At 53.9% G+C, this 17,840-nt stretch overlaps 1 protein-coding gene across 1 annotated transcript in view; it reads right to left on the bottom strand.

Moving 5' to 3' along the window:
• Positions 1-4,131: 4,131 nt before the first annotated feature.
• SERINC2 (serine incorporator 2) overlaps positions 4,132-17,840 on the bottom strand; it is a 35,578-nt gene continuing 21,869 nt past the window's right edge. The window contains exons 5-10 of the mRNA XM_030539297.1: positions 13,736-13,873; positions 13,117-13,286; positions 11,497-11,587; positions 9,625-9,760; positions 8,948-9,160; positions 4,132-7,092 (exon numbers count right to left, since the gene is read on the bottom strand). Of these exons, the coding sequence (XP_030395157.1) occupies positions 6,954-7,092; positions 8,948-9,160; positions 9,625-9,760; positions 11,497-11,587; positions 13,117-13,286; positions 13,736-13,873 (887 nt within the window). The 3' untranslated portion in view covers positions 4,132-6,953. The remainder of the gene's footprint in view (positions 7,093-8,947; positions 9,161-9,624; positions 9,761-11,496; positions 11,588-13,116; positions 13,287-13,735; positions 13,874-17,840) is intronic.

Raw genomic sequence — 17,840 nt, 5'->3', positions numbered from 1 at the left:
TGCTGCTGTTTCCAGGAGCTGCATGGAGCCAGGACAGGTAGGGACTAGCCTGTGCTAGCCCCACTGCGCTGCTGACCGGACTTTTAACTCCTCCAGTCAACGGTGCTGACTGGAACCACCAGGATCCCTTTTCGACCAGGCACTCTGGTAAAAAACGGGACACCCTGCAACCCTAGCTCCCCCTCCTGGCTCCCTGGGCTCTCCAGCCAGGTATTCGGGCTGGCAGGCAGAGGCACAATAGCAATGGGCCTGTGAGCCGGAGCTGCATGGGCAAATGGGGCTGGAGGGGGTAGCAAGGACAAGTGCTGGGCACAGACTTTCTCTGGCCCTGAGGGCTCTCAGCCAAGCCCAGGGCAGGTGCACAGGGCCAGGCTGAGCTCCGTGTGGCGAGGGAGCAGGGCCAGCTCACCTCGCCTGCTGGACATAGTGCCAGCACCTCGGACCACCGGGCCTGTCAGGCCCTGGCTGGCTCACACAGCCCCCCGTCCCGCACAGCAGTGGCCCCTGGGGCTTGTGTGTGAGCAGGAGACACTTGGCTGGGGGTGTTTTAAAGGCAGGGGAGCCTTCAGGGCTACGGCGATGGTTTTTCAGTCCCTGCCACCCAACTGGGTGAGGCCTTGGCCCAGGTCTGGCAGTGCGTGCCTGCTCCCTCCGCCCCCCCTCCCCCCAGCATAAGCGCTCAGCCGAGCAGACTCCCTCGCTCCGGGGGAAGATGCCCAGGGCCATGCCCCATTGTTCAGAGTTAACCCACCGTAGCAGCGGGGCAGGCAAGCGCCCTGCATCAGACCTGCATCACAATAGCAGCTGGCGAGTGATTCATCCCTCTCCCCCGGCAGTTCCCGGTAGGCAGGGCCCCCCTTCACACTCAGCTCTCCTGCCTGACCCCCACTTCTGTGCTCACACCATGTGCCCTGCGCCCCATCTCCCCGTAGCTGATTCAGCCAGGGCTGCAGACAGAAGGGCTGGGAGCTCAGCCTGAGGTGAATGCAGTGGGCTGACGAGGTCAAGTCTCTGCCCAGAGCTGTCACCCTGCTGCACTGCCGAGCCACCCCCTCACCGGGGAACAGCAGCGAGTCCCCGTGCCCTGCCTGTGGCAAATGCTTCTCTGCTGGTGGTCGCCATTTCAGCCTCAGGAGCAGGGCCCCAGCTCCGACTCCGTCTCCGGCTCTTTGCTGCCTGATAAGGGGGTAGTGGGGAAACCGGACAGTGGCTTTGAGCTGGCTCACGACCCAGAGCTGCCCCCAGCCGTGGGCAGGCCGGGTGCCACGCCGGATGGTTTCAGCAGGGGTGACACAGTGAGTCAGTGCCAGGGCTGGGATTACAGCTCTCGAGCTCTAAGTCTCAGTCCCATGGACTAACTGCACAGTTTTCCAGCAAAGGGAAATAAGTAAGGAATTGGACCTGTATCTATCCCCTCTCTCTAACTGGGGGAGCTTGGCACCTCACAGTGTAACATATTTACCCTCACACACCTCTGGAGGCAGGGCAGTGCTATTATCCCCATTGTACAGATGGGAAACTGAGGCACTGAAAGGGCAAATGACTTGCTCAAGGGCACACAGGAAGACTGTGGCAGAACAATGACTTGACCCCAGTTCTCCAACATCCTAGGCTAGTGCTCTAACCACTGGACCATCCTTCCTCTTGCTAAAGCATTTGCTTTTTTCTGCTTTATGCGGCCGCACTGAACCAGTGAAAGTACCAACAACACAGCAGGCCCAGAGTAGACACTATGAATTGGTTTAAGTTCTGTCCTGTGCCCACTGAAGGTTCTGTTCTCACCTGATTCGGGGGCGGGGGGGCTGCCCTCTCTAGAGCAGGCAAAGACGACAGCTGCCTCCATCGCCAAACCTTTGGTTCACCAGCTCACTCTTTTCTCTGCCTCAGCACCCAGCTATGCAAACCCTCAGAAATGTCCCCCTCAGCCTATGAATATCTGTGGTTTGCCAGCTGATGGAAGTGGCAGGTTTCTTGGAGGGTAAGGGCATAGGCAGGTGTGCAGAGCTGTGGGAATGGGCAGCTAGTGCTTTTGTAGCCAGACAGCTCAGGAAGTTGGGCGGCTGAAGAGATCTGCCTGCTCTGGGATCTCCCACAGAGGAGAGTGCCCAGAGGTGCCAGCCCAGGGTTTGTGCCAGGAGGACACATCCAGCCTGCCACACAAACAACTGAGCCTGAAGTAAATCAAGCTCAGACATCACTTATCCTGCAAATCCCAACCTGGGCCATTTCCCTGCCGTCCTGGCACTCAGTGAAGTGCTCCTCAACGTGCACGAGTGTTGATGGAAGGGAAACAATGGTTAGTTCCACTTTCAGAGTACGCCAAAGGCTATGGCCTTGTTCTGCGGGAGATCCTACTCGCGACTGACCTGAGCATTCTCCATGGGGCCCAGAGGAAGTGGAAGCTAAGATCAGCACTTCATACTAGTTGCCTTCGCCACTGGAGCACAAAGCCCTGCTATGGCAGGGGGTGGAGTGCTCCTGTATTGAGCATGTGGCCAATGCGTTTGGAATGTGTTATGCATCACTGAAGCGTGTTGCATGAAAACATCTTCCTTTACTCCAGTCCCCCTTGGAATTAGCTGATTGCTGGGGGCTCCAACACACAGGCTCACAAAGGTAGGTTGAGTGCGCCATCTAGTGGCAAAAATATGCAACTTATACTTGCCTACAATCCATAGCAAGATTCAACTGAGCCCTGGTTCCTTGCATTCCCTTGCCCCCGTTTAATAAAGTGTTCTGGATTCCAGCTGGATTAGGCTGAGGCAGCGGTTCTCAACCCAAGGTACACACCCCTTGGGGGTGCGCAGAGCTCTTCCAGGGGGTACATCAACTTATCTAGAGATTGGCCTAGTTCTGCAACAGGCTACCTAAAAAGCACTAGCAAAGTCAGTACAAACTTAAGTTTAATACAGACAGTGGCTTGTTTATACTGCTCTATCTACTATACACTGCAACGGAAGTACAGTATTTATATTCCAATCGATTAATTTTATAATTACATGGTGGGACACTTGGGTATTTTTATGTCTGATTTTGTAAGCAAGTCGTCTTTAAATGTGGTGACTTTTGGGGTGTGCAAGACAAATCAGACTCTGAAAGGGGTGCAGGAGGCTGGAAAGGTTGAGAGCCACTAGGCTAAAGCCTCCAGCCCAGAATCCTGCTGCTCCTGCTCTACATGAGACACTCTCTCTGCACCAGCAACAAAAACTCCAGAGCATCCCTGTCAGGCCTGGTCTACACTGCAGAGTTAGGTCGATGCAAGGCAGCTTACACCATCTAACTATGGAAGTGTCTACAGGAAAATTTTGCTCCCGCCGTCATAACTTGCCCTCTATACCAACAATCATTCCATCTCCACGAGAGGCATAGAATCAATGTCGACGTAACTAGGTCGACACAGCATCAGTGTACACACTGCATTGCTTACATTGACTGCTGCTGGCTTTCAGAATCCATCCCACAATGCCCCACACTGGCAGTTCAATGAGTGCAAGTCCTCCTGGTGAGGACACGCACCACCGATACAAGGAGCAAGCACAGACAGGCACCGTAAGCAATGTAATTACTGTGGCGGCTATATGCCAACGTAAGTTAGGTCGACTTAATTTTGTAGTGTAGACATGCCCTCAGACAGAGAGAACTGCCAGTCTGAGCGGTCATGGGCTTTGAAGGCCTGGGACTTTCCAGTCCTGGGCCCCAGAGCGCAGCCATGCAGTCACAGTGGCTGTGTTGTAAGGAATGGCTGCAGCTCGAAGGGAGCACAAGGCTCTCAGCAGTTCCTCAGGCTCCTCTTCTGCCTGGAACTAGAAGCAGGTCAATGGAGAGAGCTCATGATGGGGCAGCAGCCAGCACAGGCCTCTGTCTCAGCACTGGCATGCTCTGAATCCACTGAGGAGCTTGGGGGCCAGATCCTGTCCCTCTGTACTTTGTGGCTGTCATTGCCACCAGAGCACAGCACTAGCTGTCCTGTGTGGGTGGCGTTACACCTTTTTTGCACTGGTGTAAATGATACAAGTTGCAGAGCAAGGAAGAATCAGGCCCTGGATATTTGTGTGCGCAGAATGGGCCCCTCTGAAGTGCACTAACTTGGCTCTGATGCTTTATAACCCCTTTATGGTTGTGCTTTTTAGATACCAGATGCTCAAGGTTTTATCATCTTTTGTATACCCCCCCCCCGCCTCCAAAGCTATAGCCAAGGGGGTTGCAGGTTCCTGCGACACCAAGAATGGTGAGAGAAACCCCAGAGCATGGGAGGGACGGGGGAGAGCTGGGAGTTCCTCGGCTTCCTGAACTGCAAAACTAGGACTAAACCAGATGTTGCCTCATGGTCGGTTCTCCCCATACCTGCAGACACTCCTTTGCGGGAGCAGAACAGGCCCGCTTGCAGACAGGAAAGGGAACACTGCCCCCTGCTCTAGACAGCATTTGCTGGCATGAAGCATGAGACACTTCTGCATGAAGGTCACCGTGTAAAATCCCCATGAATCAGCACCTGTCTATGTCAATATCTTTCTCTCCTCCTGTTCCCCAGCTGCCCTACTCCTTTCTTAACTCCTGTGTCTGCTTTTCCCAGTCTCAGCCTTCTGCTGCCCTCCACACTTAACGTTAATACTTCGCTCTTACATGGCACTTTTCTCCAAGTGGTCTCAGAGCACTTTACAAAACATATCAGAATCTTTAGCTTTATTTACAAATGGGAAAACTGAGGCACAGGGAAGTGACTTCCCCAAGGTCACCCAGCAGGCCAGTGGCAGAACTAGGAACTGAACCTAGGTCTTGTGAGTCCTAACCCAATGCTCTATCCTCTAGGTCACACTAAGCCTTGTGTCCCTCACAGTATCCCAACTAACATGCCACATTGAAGCAGCATTTGTCATTAGCTCTCAAAGCACTTGACAAAGGAGAGCACTCCTCTTTCTCCTTTCTTCCGACGGAGAAAGGAGGTAGATCGCCTCAAGGCCACACAGCAGGTTGGGGGCGAATCTGCCAATAGAAGCCAGGTCTCTCAAATCCCAGTGACTAGGGCTGGTCTACACTGACAACTTACTTTGGCACAGCTGTGTCTTTTGGGGGGTGTAACACCTGAACCCAGGTCTCCCACATCCCGTGAGTGCCCTAACCAGCAGGTGACTGGCTGTACCGGGGTGGGGGCTTTCTCCCTCTCTCTGCCCCCAGCCTTCCTATCAAACAATAGTGAAAGGTCTCAATGCCAAAGAGGAGACATTTCTAAACTCTCTCCCACCCAGTTCGACTAGTGAGCTATCCAAAAGGCCCACAGTGCCTCTCCTGCCTCCCGAGAACTCACCTGCTGCACAAAGCATCCCAGCCACACTGCCCTCACCTCCATTGCCTGCATAACAGCCAACTGCTACCTGGGCCCATCAAGACCTTAGTGTCAGTTTTTCTGTGGGGGCTGTGTTTGGGCATTCTGCCTACTCCAGAGCTCCCCGGGTACTGACAGTACTGTACACATCACACATTGCTGGACAAGGGGATTTGCAAAAAAAAAAGGCCTTTTATTGGTAGCACAGTCTTCCTTTTTAAAAACCAAAACAAACAAGCGAAGATGTTTCACAGCCAAAAGGAAAACCTGTCCTCATAGGACACGGGAACCAGGATTTAGGCCCCAATCCTGCAAACAGCCAGAGAGGGCAGATCCTTGCACCTCCATGGATTCCCACTGGAGCACCACATAGGGTGTAGGCTGCTCCTACACGGATCCAGTTACAGGATCAGGGCCTTAGGGTGCCATGGGGCTGAAGAGGCAGGTAAGGCTCTTTCAGTCACAGCCCAACCATTTTCATTTCTGCTCCTAGTTCTGTTGAAGCGTCTCATCCCAAAACACTAACGAGGAAAGATTTGGCTGAATTTCAGCATGCCATTCCCCCCCGCACCCCTTGTCCTTGTATAACCCGTGCAGGGCAACTACATAAGGGGTAATGTGAACAGCAGAGAGCACACTGTGGCAAGGAGGTTTCAGAATGACACCTATATCTTAAGTATCATTCTTGTTCTTCAAGGCAATCGCTTGTGAGGGTCATAGAATCCCCCGCGGCGGCCTCTGGACAGCGCCCACTGCTGTCAGTTTGGAGTTGGGGCTTCAGGGAATAACGATTTGGAGGGAGGGGCTACAGAGTGCATTGACTGCTCATGGGAGGGGCCTGTGTGGACAAAGGATGATGTGATTGGATGGTGTAAGTCAAGCGTAATTTGTGAAAGGTTTCCATTACATTTCTGAGGCTGCAATTGGCTGTAACTCTTCCTCAGCCACGTGCCTGGAGCCTTGTAACCATGAGACGGTTTGATCTATTGAAAGCTGGTTTATGAAGTTAGAATATTCCCTTGCACCAATCGCTGATTACACAGGGGTGGCTGATACTCAACCAATGCTGATTGATACTGAATTCTGGCCATTTATTTAAATCTTTGCAGGTCCATAAACAGGTACATGCTAAAATGGGCTGTGCAAGAATTATACAAAATGCTCCCCAGGTAACACAAGTCAAAGAATGCATCATACAAGCATCTGCTTAAAAACAAAAATTCTCAAAGGTGATTGAACTGCCTCCTTGCAAAAGAGCAGCACAGAGGCCACGCAGAAACACCAGACAAACGCGAAGGTCTACAATAGTAAAACCACCCCCCAAACAACCCAGAAACCCAGCAACATTTCCTTCGACGCTTCTGACTTCACGCACAAGCTACAGACTTTCCCTGCTTGGCACTTTTTTCCCTTTTAAAACAACAAACAAAGAAAGGCACAATTCCGAGGAACTGATCTCGGTGCAGAAACAGGAGCCCAGCATTCATCCATAGCTAGGACTTTCCCCACCATGAGACCCAAACCCAGCTCTAGATACAGGGACGGGGACAGGGCTTTGGCAACAGGGCTCCTTGTTTGCAGAGTCCGAGCTGTCCAGCCGGTTTGGACTATGGTTGTCTGCAGGTCCTTTTCAGCTGAACTCCCGGCCAGGGAGTAGAATGGGGGCCACTAAGGTCCAGAGATAGAGGAGGAGACCAGCCCAGCTGGAAGAGATCTTCACCCAGACTGCAGTCCATGGACTCGTCATCATCTGGGAACCTTCATCGGGCCTGAAACACCAAACATGAGCTCCCGCAGTCAGGTGAAATCAGGTCACTGCAACGTACCAGGTAGGCAAGTTCCAACAGGAATCTCCTGCCCATTCCCCTGCCTGTGCCCCGCTCTGAAGCTGTGAGAGAAGTAAGGAACTGAAGCCATGTACCCAAGTGGTTAAGTTGACTATAGGGGTCACTCATGCATGGGGGATTCCCTTAACTAGGCGAGCACCGGTTTCAATTCACATCTTTAGTTAAACTGGTGCTATCCTGGTCGCTCCACACCAGCCTGCATTACTGCCAATTCAAACCACCTGCTCCCACTTGCTCTTGCAGAACCAAAGCTGCCCTGTGGACAGCAAGAGCCGGACACGGGCCCAGCTATGGGGAGAGCACGCTGGACCCCGCACAGCTGCTGGGGAGCAAACTGGAGCTCACTCGGACGTGTGCATTGGCAAGGCAGACTGCCAGCGAAGGGCTGACGGCAAAGTCACTGTACCGCACTGCCGGTGCCGGGACCAGAGAAGTGCCTGAGCGACTGGTGCTTTATGAATAGCAAAGGAGAGAGAGGGGAGGGGCAGGACAGGGGGCAGTGACAGACACGTCTCAAGGTCCCAGTTAGAGTCTCCCAGGTGAGGTTCTCCAACAGCCAGATCATCCTGACTTACAATGGAGCCTGCAGAGCCCCCACCTGGACTCTCACCAGAAGTTAGGTTCCACTGCAAGCCCCCTGCTCACGTGTCTGGCAGAGTTCAGCTGAGGACACCTCCAAGGGGACCCAGCCTGCACGGCTGCTGCAGCCGCTCTGCACTGGTTACCAAGGCAACCCTGCTATCATGGCAGCAAAGTGCGGGGGGGGGGGGAGCTTGCCATGAGCCACATGCCCCCAGCGAACCAAGCTGCACAGCCCAGAAACTCCACATTCAGAGCAGAGCCACAAAGCCACTTGGGAGGCTGCACGCAGCTAGGGCTTGCTGATTAGCTGGGAAAGCTGTCAGTCACACCAGGCCAAGAACGCCTAATACTCATCTGCCTCTCGCCGTATGGGCCTGCTGGGGGGAGTGGCAGGGATGGGATGGGGAAAGGCATGGAGCCGTGGGCTGTATTACTAGCTCTGTAGCCAGCCAGGAGGAAACTCTCCCGGGGCGGAGGACCAGCGCAAGGCCTATGCACCACTCAAGTCCTGCTGGAGCCTGACAGGGCTCTGCCTGGCGTGAATTTCGCCTTCGGAGATCTCTTGCTGTGGTTGTGTTTGGCCCTGTGTGTCTCAGTATCTGCGATGTGGGCTCAACAGCACGTTCACAACACAGATTGCGTCTGGGTCAGCCTTCTCCTGCCCTTGAAATCAAAGGTGACTCAGTGGCATCATCGCTGTTTGATTGATGGGGAAACCGAGGCACAGAGCAATGAAGCATTTTTCTTGCAACGCAGATCCAGGAATAGAACCCAGGTTCCCGGATTTCCAGCCCAGGGCCTCACCCACCAACCCATTAATCCCAGAACACAAGGAGATTAAGTGCTTCAGGGATAACCCCGTTGCCTCAATAAAGGCCTAACCCCTCCTGTAAGCAGTAATCAGGGGTCTGATGCTTCCTTAGCCCTGTATGAGAAGGAGGGAGAACAACAGCCACACCATGGGCTGGGGACACGGAGGCTCCACAGACTGCTCCCTCCACCCCAAATCACGGTGGAAACACCTCCACATAGCCAGTCACTGCTGAGGCACTATGCTGGGCTGCCAAGCAAGCCTGATCCCATGCAGGCGTCACCCCTTTCTCTGCCCTGCATCCCCCAGCCAAAAGCACCAGCTCCTGGCACTCGCAGCAGGACCCCGGTGCGGACTCAGAGGGCAACAGTGGGGAGCTCCTACCTGTACCAGTTTGTGAGCGTCATCATGATGTAGAGGGAGGCCAGGAAGAGGCAGATGTGGAAGAAGGTGTAGTTATAGGCCACGCCATCCTGCTCGTTGTCATAGGCCCGATGTGCCCCATCTTCCACGCTTGGATCCCCGCCACTCAGCATGGCTGGGCTCTCCTCAGTCAGCATCATCTTGTTCACTTGGCTGTGGTCTGAGGAGCGGATGCTGAAAGCAGAGACATCAGGGAGTAGTTAAAGCCACTGCAGAGAGGCTCAGAAGCTCTATACTCCTGCCGGTTTTGGATGCTGCCTGCAGGGGAGTTCCCCTCCCCTCCTCGCTCACCCCTCTGGCTCACTCACAACGAACAGGATCCTAAGTCAAATGCCACAGCAGGCCAGACTCTGCCCTCAGTTACATCTCGCTCAGGGGGCATCTCTGTCTATCCCGGGCTGCATGACCCTCAGGAGAAAGCCATAGGGTGTGGGGGGTGCTGCCCTGGAGCTCCCAGGCCAGCACTGCTATAACGCTTCATACCGACTTCCAGAGTTCCCCTGCTCTGCAGCAGGAGACAAGATGCTGAGCACCGCTGGGGAGAAGGAGCCAGGGGGTTCCACGCCTGGCTCAGAGATTTGGGCAGACACACTCCCCATCGGCCATGGAAGGAGAGCCGCAGCAGCCTCAGCCCTCACCTGATGAAGAGTGTGCACAGGAGGAAGATGACCAATCCCACAATGCTCGGGGCATCCCACCACTGAGTCACCTGCCCATCAGCCACGAGGCCAGCGGTGCTGTTCCTCACCAGGAGCGTGGGGTTACAGTACTTGTCTGAAAAGGAATTCAAAAGCCAGTGTAAGCAGCAAGACCCTTTCCACCCACTCGGGCCTGCAAGGGCCTGTGGCTCTGGCCAGTGGTGTTGGGCTGGTGGCCCTGGAGACCGGAGAAAAGGCACAGCCAGCAGCGCAGTAATTCCCTGCTCCTCCTCCCACCATCCCAGCAAACCCGGCCCTGGGAGGAGAGAGGGTCGGGGCAATGCACTGATCAGCTCAGGGACCCTTGTGGAGGTTGCTAACAAAGATCAAGGTGAGAGCCAATTGAAAAGTATTCAGTGTGTGCTGCACCCCGCCTATTTCACAGAGACCTGTGTCCCTCCCCCCCAGGTTTTTGGCCACCCCAAGCAAAAAAAATTTTGGCTGCCCCCACTCTAGCCCTGGGCTCCCCCCCGCACCCCGCTGCTGCCCCAGCCCTGAGTTCTCCCACCCCACCCGCCACCCCAGCCCTGAGCTCTCCCCCCTGCCAAGCCACACCTCCCTGCCATCCCAGCCCTGCGCTCTCTGCCCCACATACCCAGTGCTGCCCCAGCTCTGGGCTCCCCCTTTCCCCCCCTCAAGTTCCCCCCCTCCCACACACCCCCTGCTGCCCCAGCCCTGGGCTCTGCCTCCCCACACCTGCACCCTCCTTCTGCCCCAGCCCTGGGTCACTGGTAACTTGCTCCCAGGGCGGGTCATTCAGCAGGAATTTTGGATGTGCACAGAACACAGACAGGATTGGTTCCCATATGGTTACAGAACTGCAGTAAAGTGGAACAATTTTCAGCTTGTGTGATTGGAGGATATCTGGATGCATATTATAAGACTGTCTTACGTAAATGAGAAAAAGCTGAGGTGCCTTTATTATTCTTTTGTTCCACTCTTTCTTTCTATGGGGAATTTGACAATGCAATATCACTGTCTTCCTCTTAAACAAATAAAACTTTTTTTAAAAAAGGGGGCAATAGCTGTTGAAAATAGCAATTCCAGTCCTAAAAACCGCTGGGAAGCATTTCTTGCTTGCTTTGCTGGTGTCTGGAGCTGCCCCTGCTCCCCCTCCCAGCTGCTTTCCAATACAGACCTGAAGGTGAATGCCCGACAATACTGAACTGCCTCCCCCACCCCCAGCCTCCGAAGCTGAGACCCCTTCATGCACTGGAGTGGGGGCAACGATCCTCATGTAACTGACAATTTCCACCCACTCAAAGGCACACAAACAAGCCCTGGACTGGCGCATACCCCGCACCCTCTGGGCTATGTCATAATGCCAAAACAGTGTGGCCTCTAGCTACAGCCTACCCGCTACAGGGCTGGAACTGGTCGGCCCTGAGCAGCAGCTACAGCTCCTGGGACTCGCTGGCTTCAGTTCTAGTTTGTAATCAGTAACAATCGCCAGTGAGGGGAGCTGGGTACATGAGGGGCAATGAAGCCAACTGGGTGCCAGACAGTAAAAGGTCACATAGTGATTGGGAGAGGGGAGTGAGCAGAGAGAGGACCTGGCCAGGGGGGTTAGGAGACAGACACCCCCTGCATTAGCTTTTTCTGGATGGGGGGTGCCACCCCAGGCTGCTCCAAAGTCACCTGCAGCCTCTGCTGGCCAATCATCCGCTCCTTCGAACCCTACCTCCCCCCACTCATCTGAGAAGCTGGTTTGCCAAGCTCCACGGGTAGGGTCTCCTCAGAGGCTGAGGCAGGGTTCGCGTGAGTCACCCTCGAGGCACCGGCCGAAAGCCCTCGAGCGCCAGCGTCACTTACTTGGTACGTTCGCCAGGGCCGACCAGGTGATGAACAGGGTGTAGAGGGTGATGATGGAGGCCTGCAGCAGGCCTGAGTGAGGCTGAGCATCCTGAAAAGGCAGTAAGCAGGTCATTCAGAGTCGGCGCCATCCCCAACACAACCAACCACCCGGCTCAGACCAGCAGGCAGCATCAGCAGGCACTGCCAGCCCAGCCCAGGGCAATGTCAGCAAGAGGCACCTGGGGGATTTGGAGGGAACGGAAAAAAACCTTCCTCCCATTACTGCTGCTGAGTATGCCTTGGCACAGCTAGGGTTAGCCTGACCCTGCCCAACAGATCCCGAGCAACCGGACTAGCTCCCTGCCCCAGACAGGCCCTGAGAAGCCATCGATTTCAAGCCCAGCAAGTCTGAACTGAAAGCACCACGTGCTTCAGAGGGAGGTGAAGGAAGCCACAGCAGCAGGTCTGGGATAACCTACCCGAAGGAAAAGTTTCTTCCTGATCCCAAACAGTCAGTTGTTGGTCTATGCCCTGAAGCAGAAGGTTTTACACCACTACGTAGTGTAACTGGCGATATGCTCATCATTAATAGACATGTCTTGGCCTCAGTGAGGTCTTGTGGCAGCAAATTCCACACGTTAATTTTGTGCTGGGTTATTAGAAGCATCATACAATCCTGCAAGACGTCCCTGCCCAGTCCTGATGACACTGCAAGCCAGGGGTCCTCAGTGCTGAGCGACCGGAGGGACCAAAAAGCACCAGGTGACCTCGGCTCAGCAATCTGGGAGGCTGGACCAGTGTTACCCACCAATGCCAGCTTATGGCACAGCCTCAGAGCATCTCCACCCTTCCCCATCTCACCAAGCTGGCTGCCAGGAGGAGCAGAAGAAGCTCCCTTCTCCTCTTCCCCTTCTCCTGGCTGCTTCAAGGAACGAGAAGATCCCACAGCAAGGCCCTGCATTACAGGCCCAGTCACTCTGCACTCCCCATATCAGGCAGCACAGAGAATGATAGACACAAGTAGAGTGCAGGGAGCCCAGCACACACTGCTGGAGCTGCTGAGAAGCTCTGTATGGCCACACACAGCTTGTGAACCATGATCTGAGCAACCCTGCTGCAGACTATTGCTTGAATATTAACTCTGCTTCCAAGAGTCCATCACTTCAGCCAGTCCAGCAGAGACGGGTGCTGGCCCCCCAGGGGGCAAGAGGGTAATCTGAGAAGCTGGCTCCACTGCCCCACCACGAATGCAGGCTGCAGACATGCTGACTAGCTCTGATTGCAGATGATGGCTGGCTGGCTCGGCAGGACTGAGGCCTCCTGTAAAGCCAGGGCTCTGTTATCCGAAATGGGGTTCTCCCCCAGAGCTAAGTCAGGGGAGGTGTTATCTGAAACCAGGCCAGAGCTGGGGAGGTCTCCATGCCAGATGAGGGGCTTTTGTTTCACAGAGGCTGGGTTGTACCAACTTCGGCATCAGCAACTCATCGCCATTACGAACTGGGCCTGCCGTTGGGCCTAAGCCATGCATGCAGCTCAGCCGCTGTTCCCTGCTCAGCCATCAGATGGCATGCGAGCTGCAGGGGGTGAAGCAGCCTGTGCAGCGGCAGGCTTCCAGCAGCCGCCCGGTTCCCCCCTCACCTGGATCTTGGGCAGGATGGACACAACAGAGATGATGATGCAGAAGATCAGGTTGAGGCTGATCAGCACCTTGTTCTCCGTGCAGCCATCAGGCTTGGTGTAGTAGACGTACAGCAGCACCACGGCCGCGAGGGAGACCGCGTAGAAGGTGAAGGTGAAGATGAAGAGGGCTGGGGAGAAGAGAGGACGGAACTGGGTGCAGTGCTCTCTGGGGGCCCGCACAGGGGGGCAGAACCAGGCTGGGCTCAGACACCAGCCTGGAGTTCAACGTCACATGCTCTGCATGGGTTTCACACCCTGTAAAGTTGTGGACCTGCTATTGGCACAAGTTACCCGAGATCCCTAGAACTCACAGGAAGGGGTTAGTCTGTTTTTGTAGCTTGTGCGTGGTCACTTTCCCTGTCCTCCTGCATGGTCCCACAGCTGTAGGGAAGAGAAAAGCTACCAGCAGGGAAACCTGATCCTTAAGCCACCACAACGGGCAGGAGCAAGGTCCCACTCAACTTTTAGACTGATTGGATTTTAACACTAAAGGGGCCCCAATCCACTTATCTGTCCCATTTCACGAAGAGACAGGAATCTACTTGGGTGGATCTACCAGAATACGCTCCATACAGACCTGCATACCAGCCCTTGGCATTGCCTTCGTTCGCATTACGAAGCCAGATCTGACTCCAGGAGTGGGCAAAGTCAATCAGGAGGATGAGCTGGATGAGGATGAAGAGGAAGGACCCCACCACGCCGAAGTAGAACCACACTGGAGTGGGGAGAAAGAGAGAAAGGAGCTAATGCTGGGAATTGTTATACGTTCTTGATCATACCAATGAGTCCCTTGTGGATGAAGCCAAGAGAAGAGACGTCTTCCTAGCGTCTCTGCCCAAGCACTGAGCTGCTGAGGGGACGCCAGCTCAGTGTGTGTCAGTGATGCAAGTCCACAGTGCATCCTCCTGAGATGATCTCTGCACGGAGATCAGCTCCGAGGAGAGATTATGGACAGCTGTCCATCCTCTGGGAAACAAGGGAAGGTTTCTACTGCAGAAGAGGGTGCTTAAGACTTCATCGGCAGGCTTTAGACCAGCTTCTCTTCTCCCTCAGCCCATGCTGGGTCCTTGGCTAAACTACAGAAGAGGTGTGCTCGTAACTGGGATTTAAAACAGCAGGGAAGACACTGCAACTTGGCTTGTAGCACCGGTTAAAGCCTACCTGGGAGCCAGAGCTGAACTCATGCTGTTATCCTGAGTTAAAAGCAGAATTTCCATGTCATCACTGACATGTCACCAGACTTAGCTAACCTGAGTCAAGGACACAACTTTGCCTGGGTGGAGATAACACCCTACCAGCTTGTACCCCATTGCCAGTCAATTCAGGACAGTGAACACATCTAACAAGGCTAGCTTGGCCCTCCCCAGATATCTGTGGGTTATCCTAGGGCTCAGCTTAGAGCATTAGTTAATATTTGTATCGCACTGGAGGTGGTGAGCTCCAGTCACAGAGCAGGGCCCCGCACAAACAGAAAAGAAAGATGGTCCCTGCCCCCCAAGCTTGGCCCTGGAACAAGCATCCAGGGAGTGCTGGGGCGAGGTGGTTAATATGTCTGTAAAGACCTGGGTTAATCAGCAAAACCAAAGAAGCCCTAAGACCTGGGCCCAGCAAAGAGGTGTGGCAGGATCGGAAGGGTCAGGGGAGGACAGGACCAATCTGGGGGAGCTGCAGGACTGGGCAGTGCCTCCTATGGCTGTTCTGGGGGTTGAAGAACTAGCTTGAATCTGTGAACCTGTTGACCTGTAATCTGAACTCACCCGTCAAGGGAGAGTCAACAAACCACCGGTATCTCTGGCTAGAGAGCAGCTCCCTCTCCCTCTCCCTGCTGTTCAGCTGGATTTTTACCACTCTCTGCCGGAACAGCTTCCATCCAATGCTCCGGATGCCACCCTTGGCAGCCTCTTCAAACAGCATCCAGCAATAGACAGACCGGTCTGCCAGTCCGAGATCAAACAGCCCAGCGACAGAGTCGCTGTAACAATCAATTAACCTCGGCTGAGACCGCACTAGAGACAGCCACGCCCTCACCTGCAACAGAAAGCCAGTCTGGGACCCGAAGGATCCCTCACCATGCCACATTATTCCATTTAATGGAGCTCTCCCCCTCCCTGCTTCTTTTTCACAGCCAAGCACAAGCACGCTAACCGCACGGATGAACCAGATCAGGGAACACACGAACCCTTCTGTCCTGGAGAGTCATTTTCTTATGTCGCTGTGCTGCCAGCGTGCCCATGTGATCAGACACAGAGTACTGATCCTATTACATCCCAGTCTGCTCCCAAAGGCTGAAGCTGTGCCAGCGGCTAGTTAGATATTTTTTCCCAAACGGGAATTTTGCTTTGGCAGAGAAATGGGAGATAATTTCCTGTGGCAGGACTAATGGACGTTCTGTCCCCGCCCCGGCTAATGGAGGGGTTTGTTTTTATATTTCTATCACACACATACACTCACCTACGTCATCACTTGCTGATTCACAATGCGAACAACTCCAGCTAATGTAACGGGCAAACAAATGCACGTTTAATGGAAGAGTGAAAACCATTCACCTTCCTTGAAAGCAGAAGTTGTAGCACAGCTGCCTTGGGGGAGGGTCACTACGGACTCTGGGTGTGTTCTCCACGCGCCTCCTTACTCAGTCGGCTCCGAAGCGATCACACACATTGTGGAGGGGACACATGCAATCCCATGGGGGCACGGAAAGCTCCCCTGGTGCCTCCCCCATCACATCCCTCTCACAGCACTCGGACTATTCCCATCCAGGGCCACAACCTAGGAAACTGGGCCACACTTTGCATGAAGGCTCCACATTGACAATGGGTCGATAGATGTTACAGCACGTTGCAGACAGGAGTGAGGGCGTATTACACAGGGTTATAAGCACAGCAGTAGAAGCTGTTGTAAATGGTTATAAGCAACTCTGTGACCCCCTGGACCATTTGCAATTGATTCAAACATAGATGAACGCTTTATACACAGAAGCGTAATATGAAGCATGAACAGAAAGGGTGCATGACAAGCCCAGGGCCAGAGGACAGCGCCGTAACAGACACAGCATCAGCGTGGCATGGGGAGGTTTAGGAAGTATACTCAGGACAGAGTTGGTCCCCACTCCCATGTTGAAGGGCTTTCTCCATGCTTCCAAGCCCAGCACTGAAAACGGCTGCACCAGACTGACGAGCCAGTATTGTCAACAAGATCTGGAGCCATGAAAGCCCTGCTCTCTCCGGAGAGAGGGATGCTGGGAAATTTTCTCCTACCACAGAAGGCAGCTGCACTCTAGGTAATAACTTTGCGGGCAAATAACTGTGTCCACAAAACAGGAATGCCCTGGGCAGAGTGCAGTGGGGCCAGCCCACGAACATGCAGCCATAAGGCAGCTGTCAAGGGACACACTTTATCAACCAGCTTACAGTTGCTGTGCATCTTGCAAGACACCATGTTGTTCCCTGTTAACTCTTCTGGCTTGTCTACGCAGGAAAACCGACCAGAAGAGCTATTCCAGAATCAGAGTGTCCACCCAGGCGGCTATAGCAGAATATTTCTAGTACTACCAATTCACATCCTACCTTATTCTGGATTAATTCCCCTGTGTAGACCAGCCCTTACACAAACAAGAACCAGTTGCTGAGACACAGAATACAGCCAGGCTGGATTACAGCAGCATCAGTACTGGATTTGCTTCATAAGTTATTTCTTGCTGTCAGTCAGCTAAGCTATCCTAAAGCCTGCCTCAGCCACTAGGAGAGAGCCATTTCCTTCTGTGTCCTGTCCTGGCTCGCAGGGTGCACACCCACCAGCAGCGACTTTCCTATCCATGCCAGGCTGTGTGCATGAGCCAGTAAAAAGGCATTAATACCATGCTTCTGTAGCTAGTAAGCACCATTGCCCTCAGCTGGGGGGAATGAGCATTGCTCAAAAGTTTAGCAACTTGGTAAGGACACTTCCCGTGTTCCTATGTTTGTGACCAGAGGCGGCTCCAGGCACCAGCGCTCTAAGCGTTTGCCTGGGGAGGCAAGCTGCGGGGGGCTCTCTGCCGGTCGCCGCTAGGGCGGCAGGCAGGGTGCCTGCGACGGCTTGCCTGCGGAGGGTCCGCTGATCCTGCGGCTTCAGCGGATCTCCCGCAGGCCGAAGCCACGGGACCAGCGGATCCTCCGTGCTTGGGGCGGCAAAATATCTAGAGCTGCCCCTGTTTGCGACTCTCGCCCTTTCATGCCAATGAGCATGATGATGCTCTGACCAGCCTGACAAACAGCAGCTCCATTTCAGCTCCGCTTGGGTTACTTTTGGAGCTGATGGCTAATAGAGCTGTTCCCTGTGCTGTACGTGGAGCTGAGATACCATTTGCATGCATGAGTTACTGCTTCATTACAGCTCAGAGGTGAAGGCTTCGTCTGCACTGGTACAGATCCATGTATGGACACTATTATTCCAGTTTCATTTACACTTGTTCCTAATCAAATTAAACTAAACGAAATAAGCCTGGTTTAAACCAAAATAAGAATGTGGCACCAGTATAATTAAATCAATTTAAACACACACCTTTAAACTGGAGAAGTTCCATGTATCGACAAGAGAGGAAGTGAAGAATACGATGGTTATTGGCCAGTTAAATTATCTGCCTTGCTTCTAGTCCAACAGGCAATGGGCATTTTCCCTTCCCTGCATCAGAGGGCACTAAGCAG

Source organism: Gopherus evgoodei, chromosome 20 (genome assembly GCF_007399415.2).
Source record: "Gopherus evgoodei ecotype Sinaloan lineage chromosome 20, rGopEvg1_v1.p, whole genome shotgun sequence".
NCBI lineage: Eukaryota > Metazoa > Chordata > Testudines > Testudinidae > Gopherus > Gopherus evgoodei.
The sequence above is the reverse complement of the archived record's forward strand: the minus strand, read 5'-3'. Positions and strand labels throughout refer to the sequence as shown.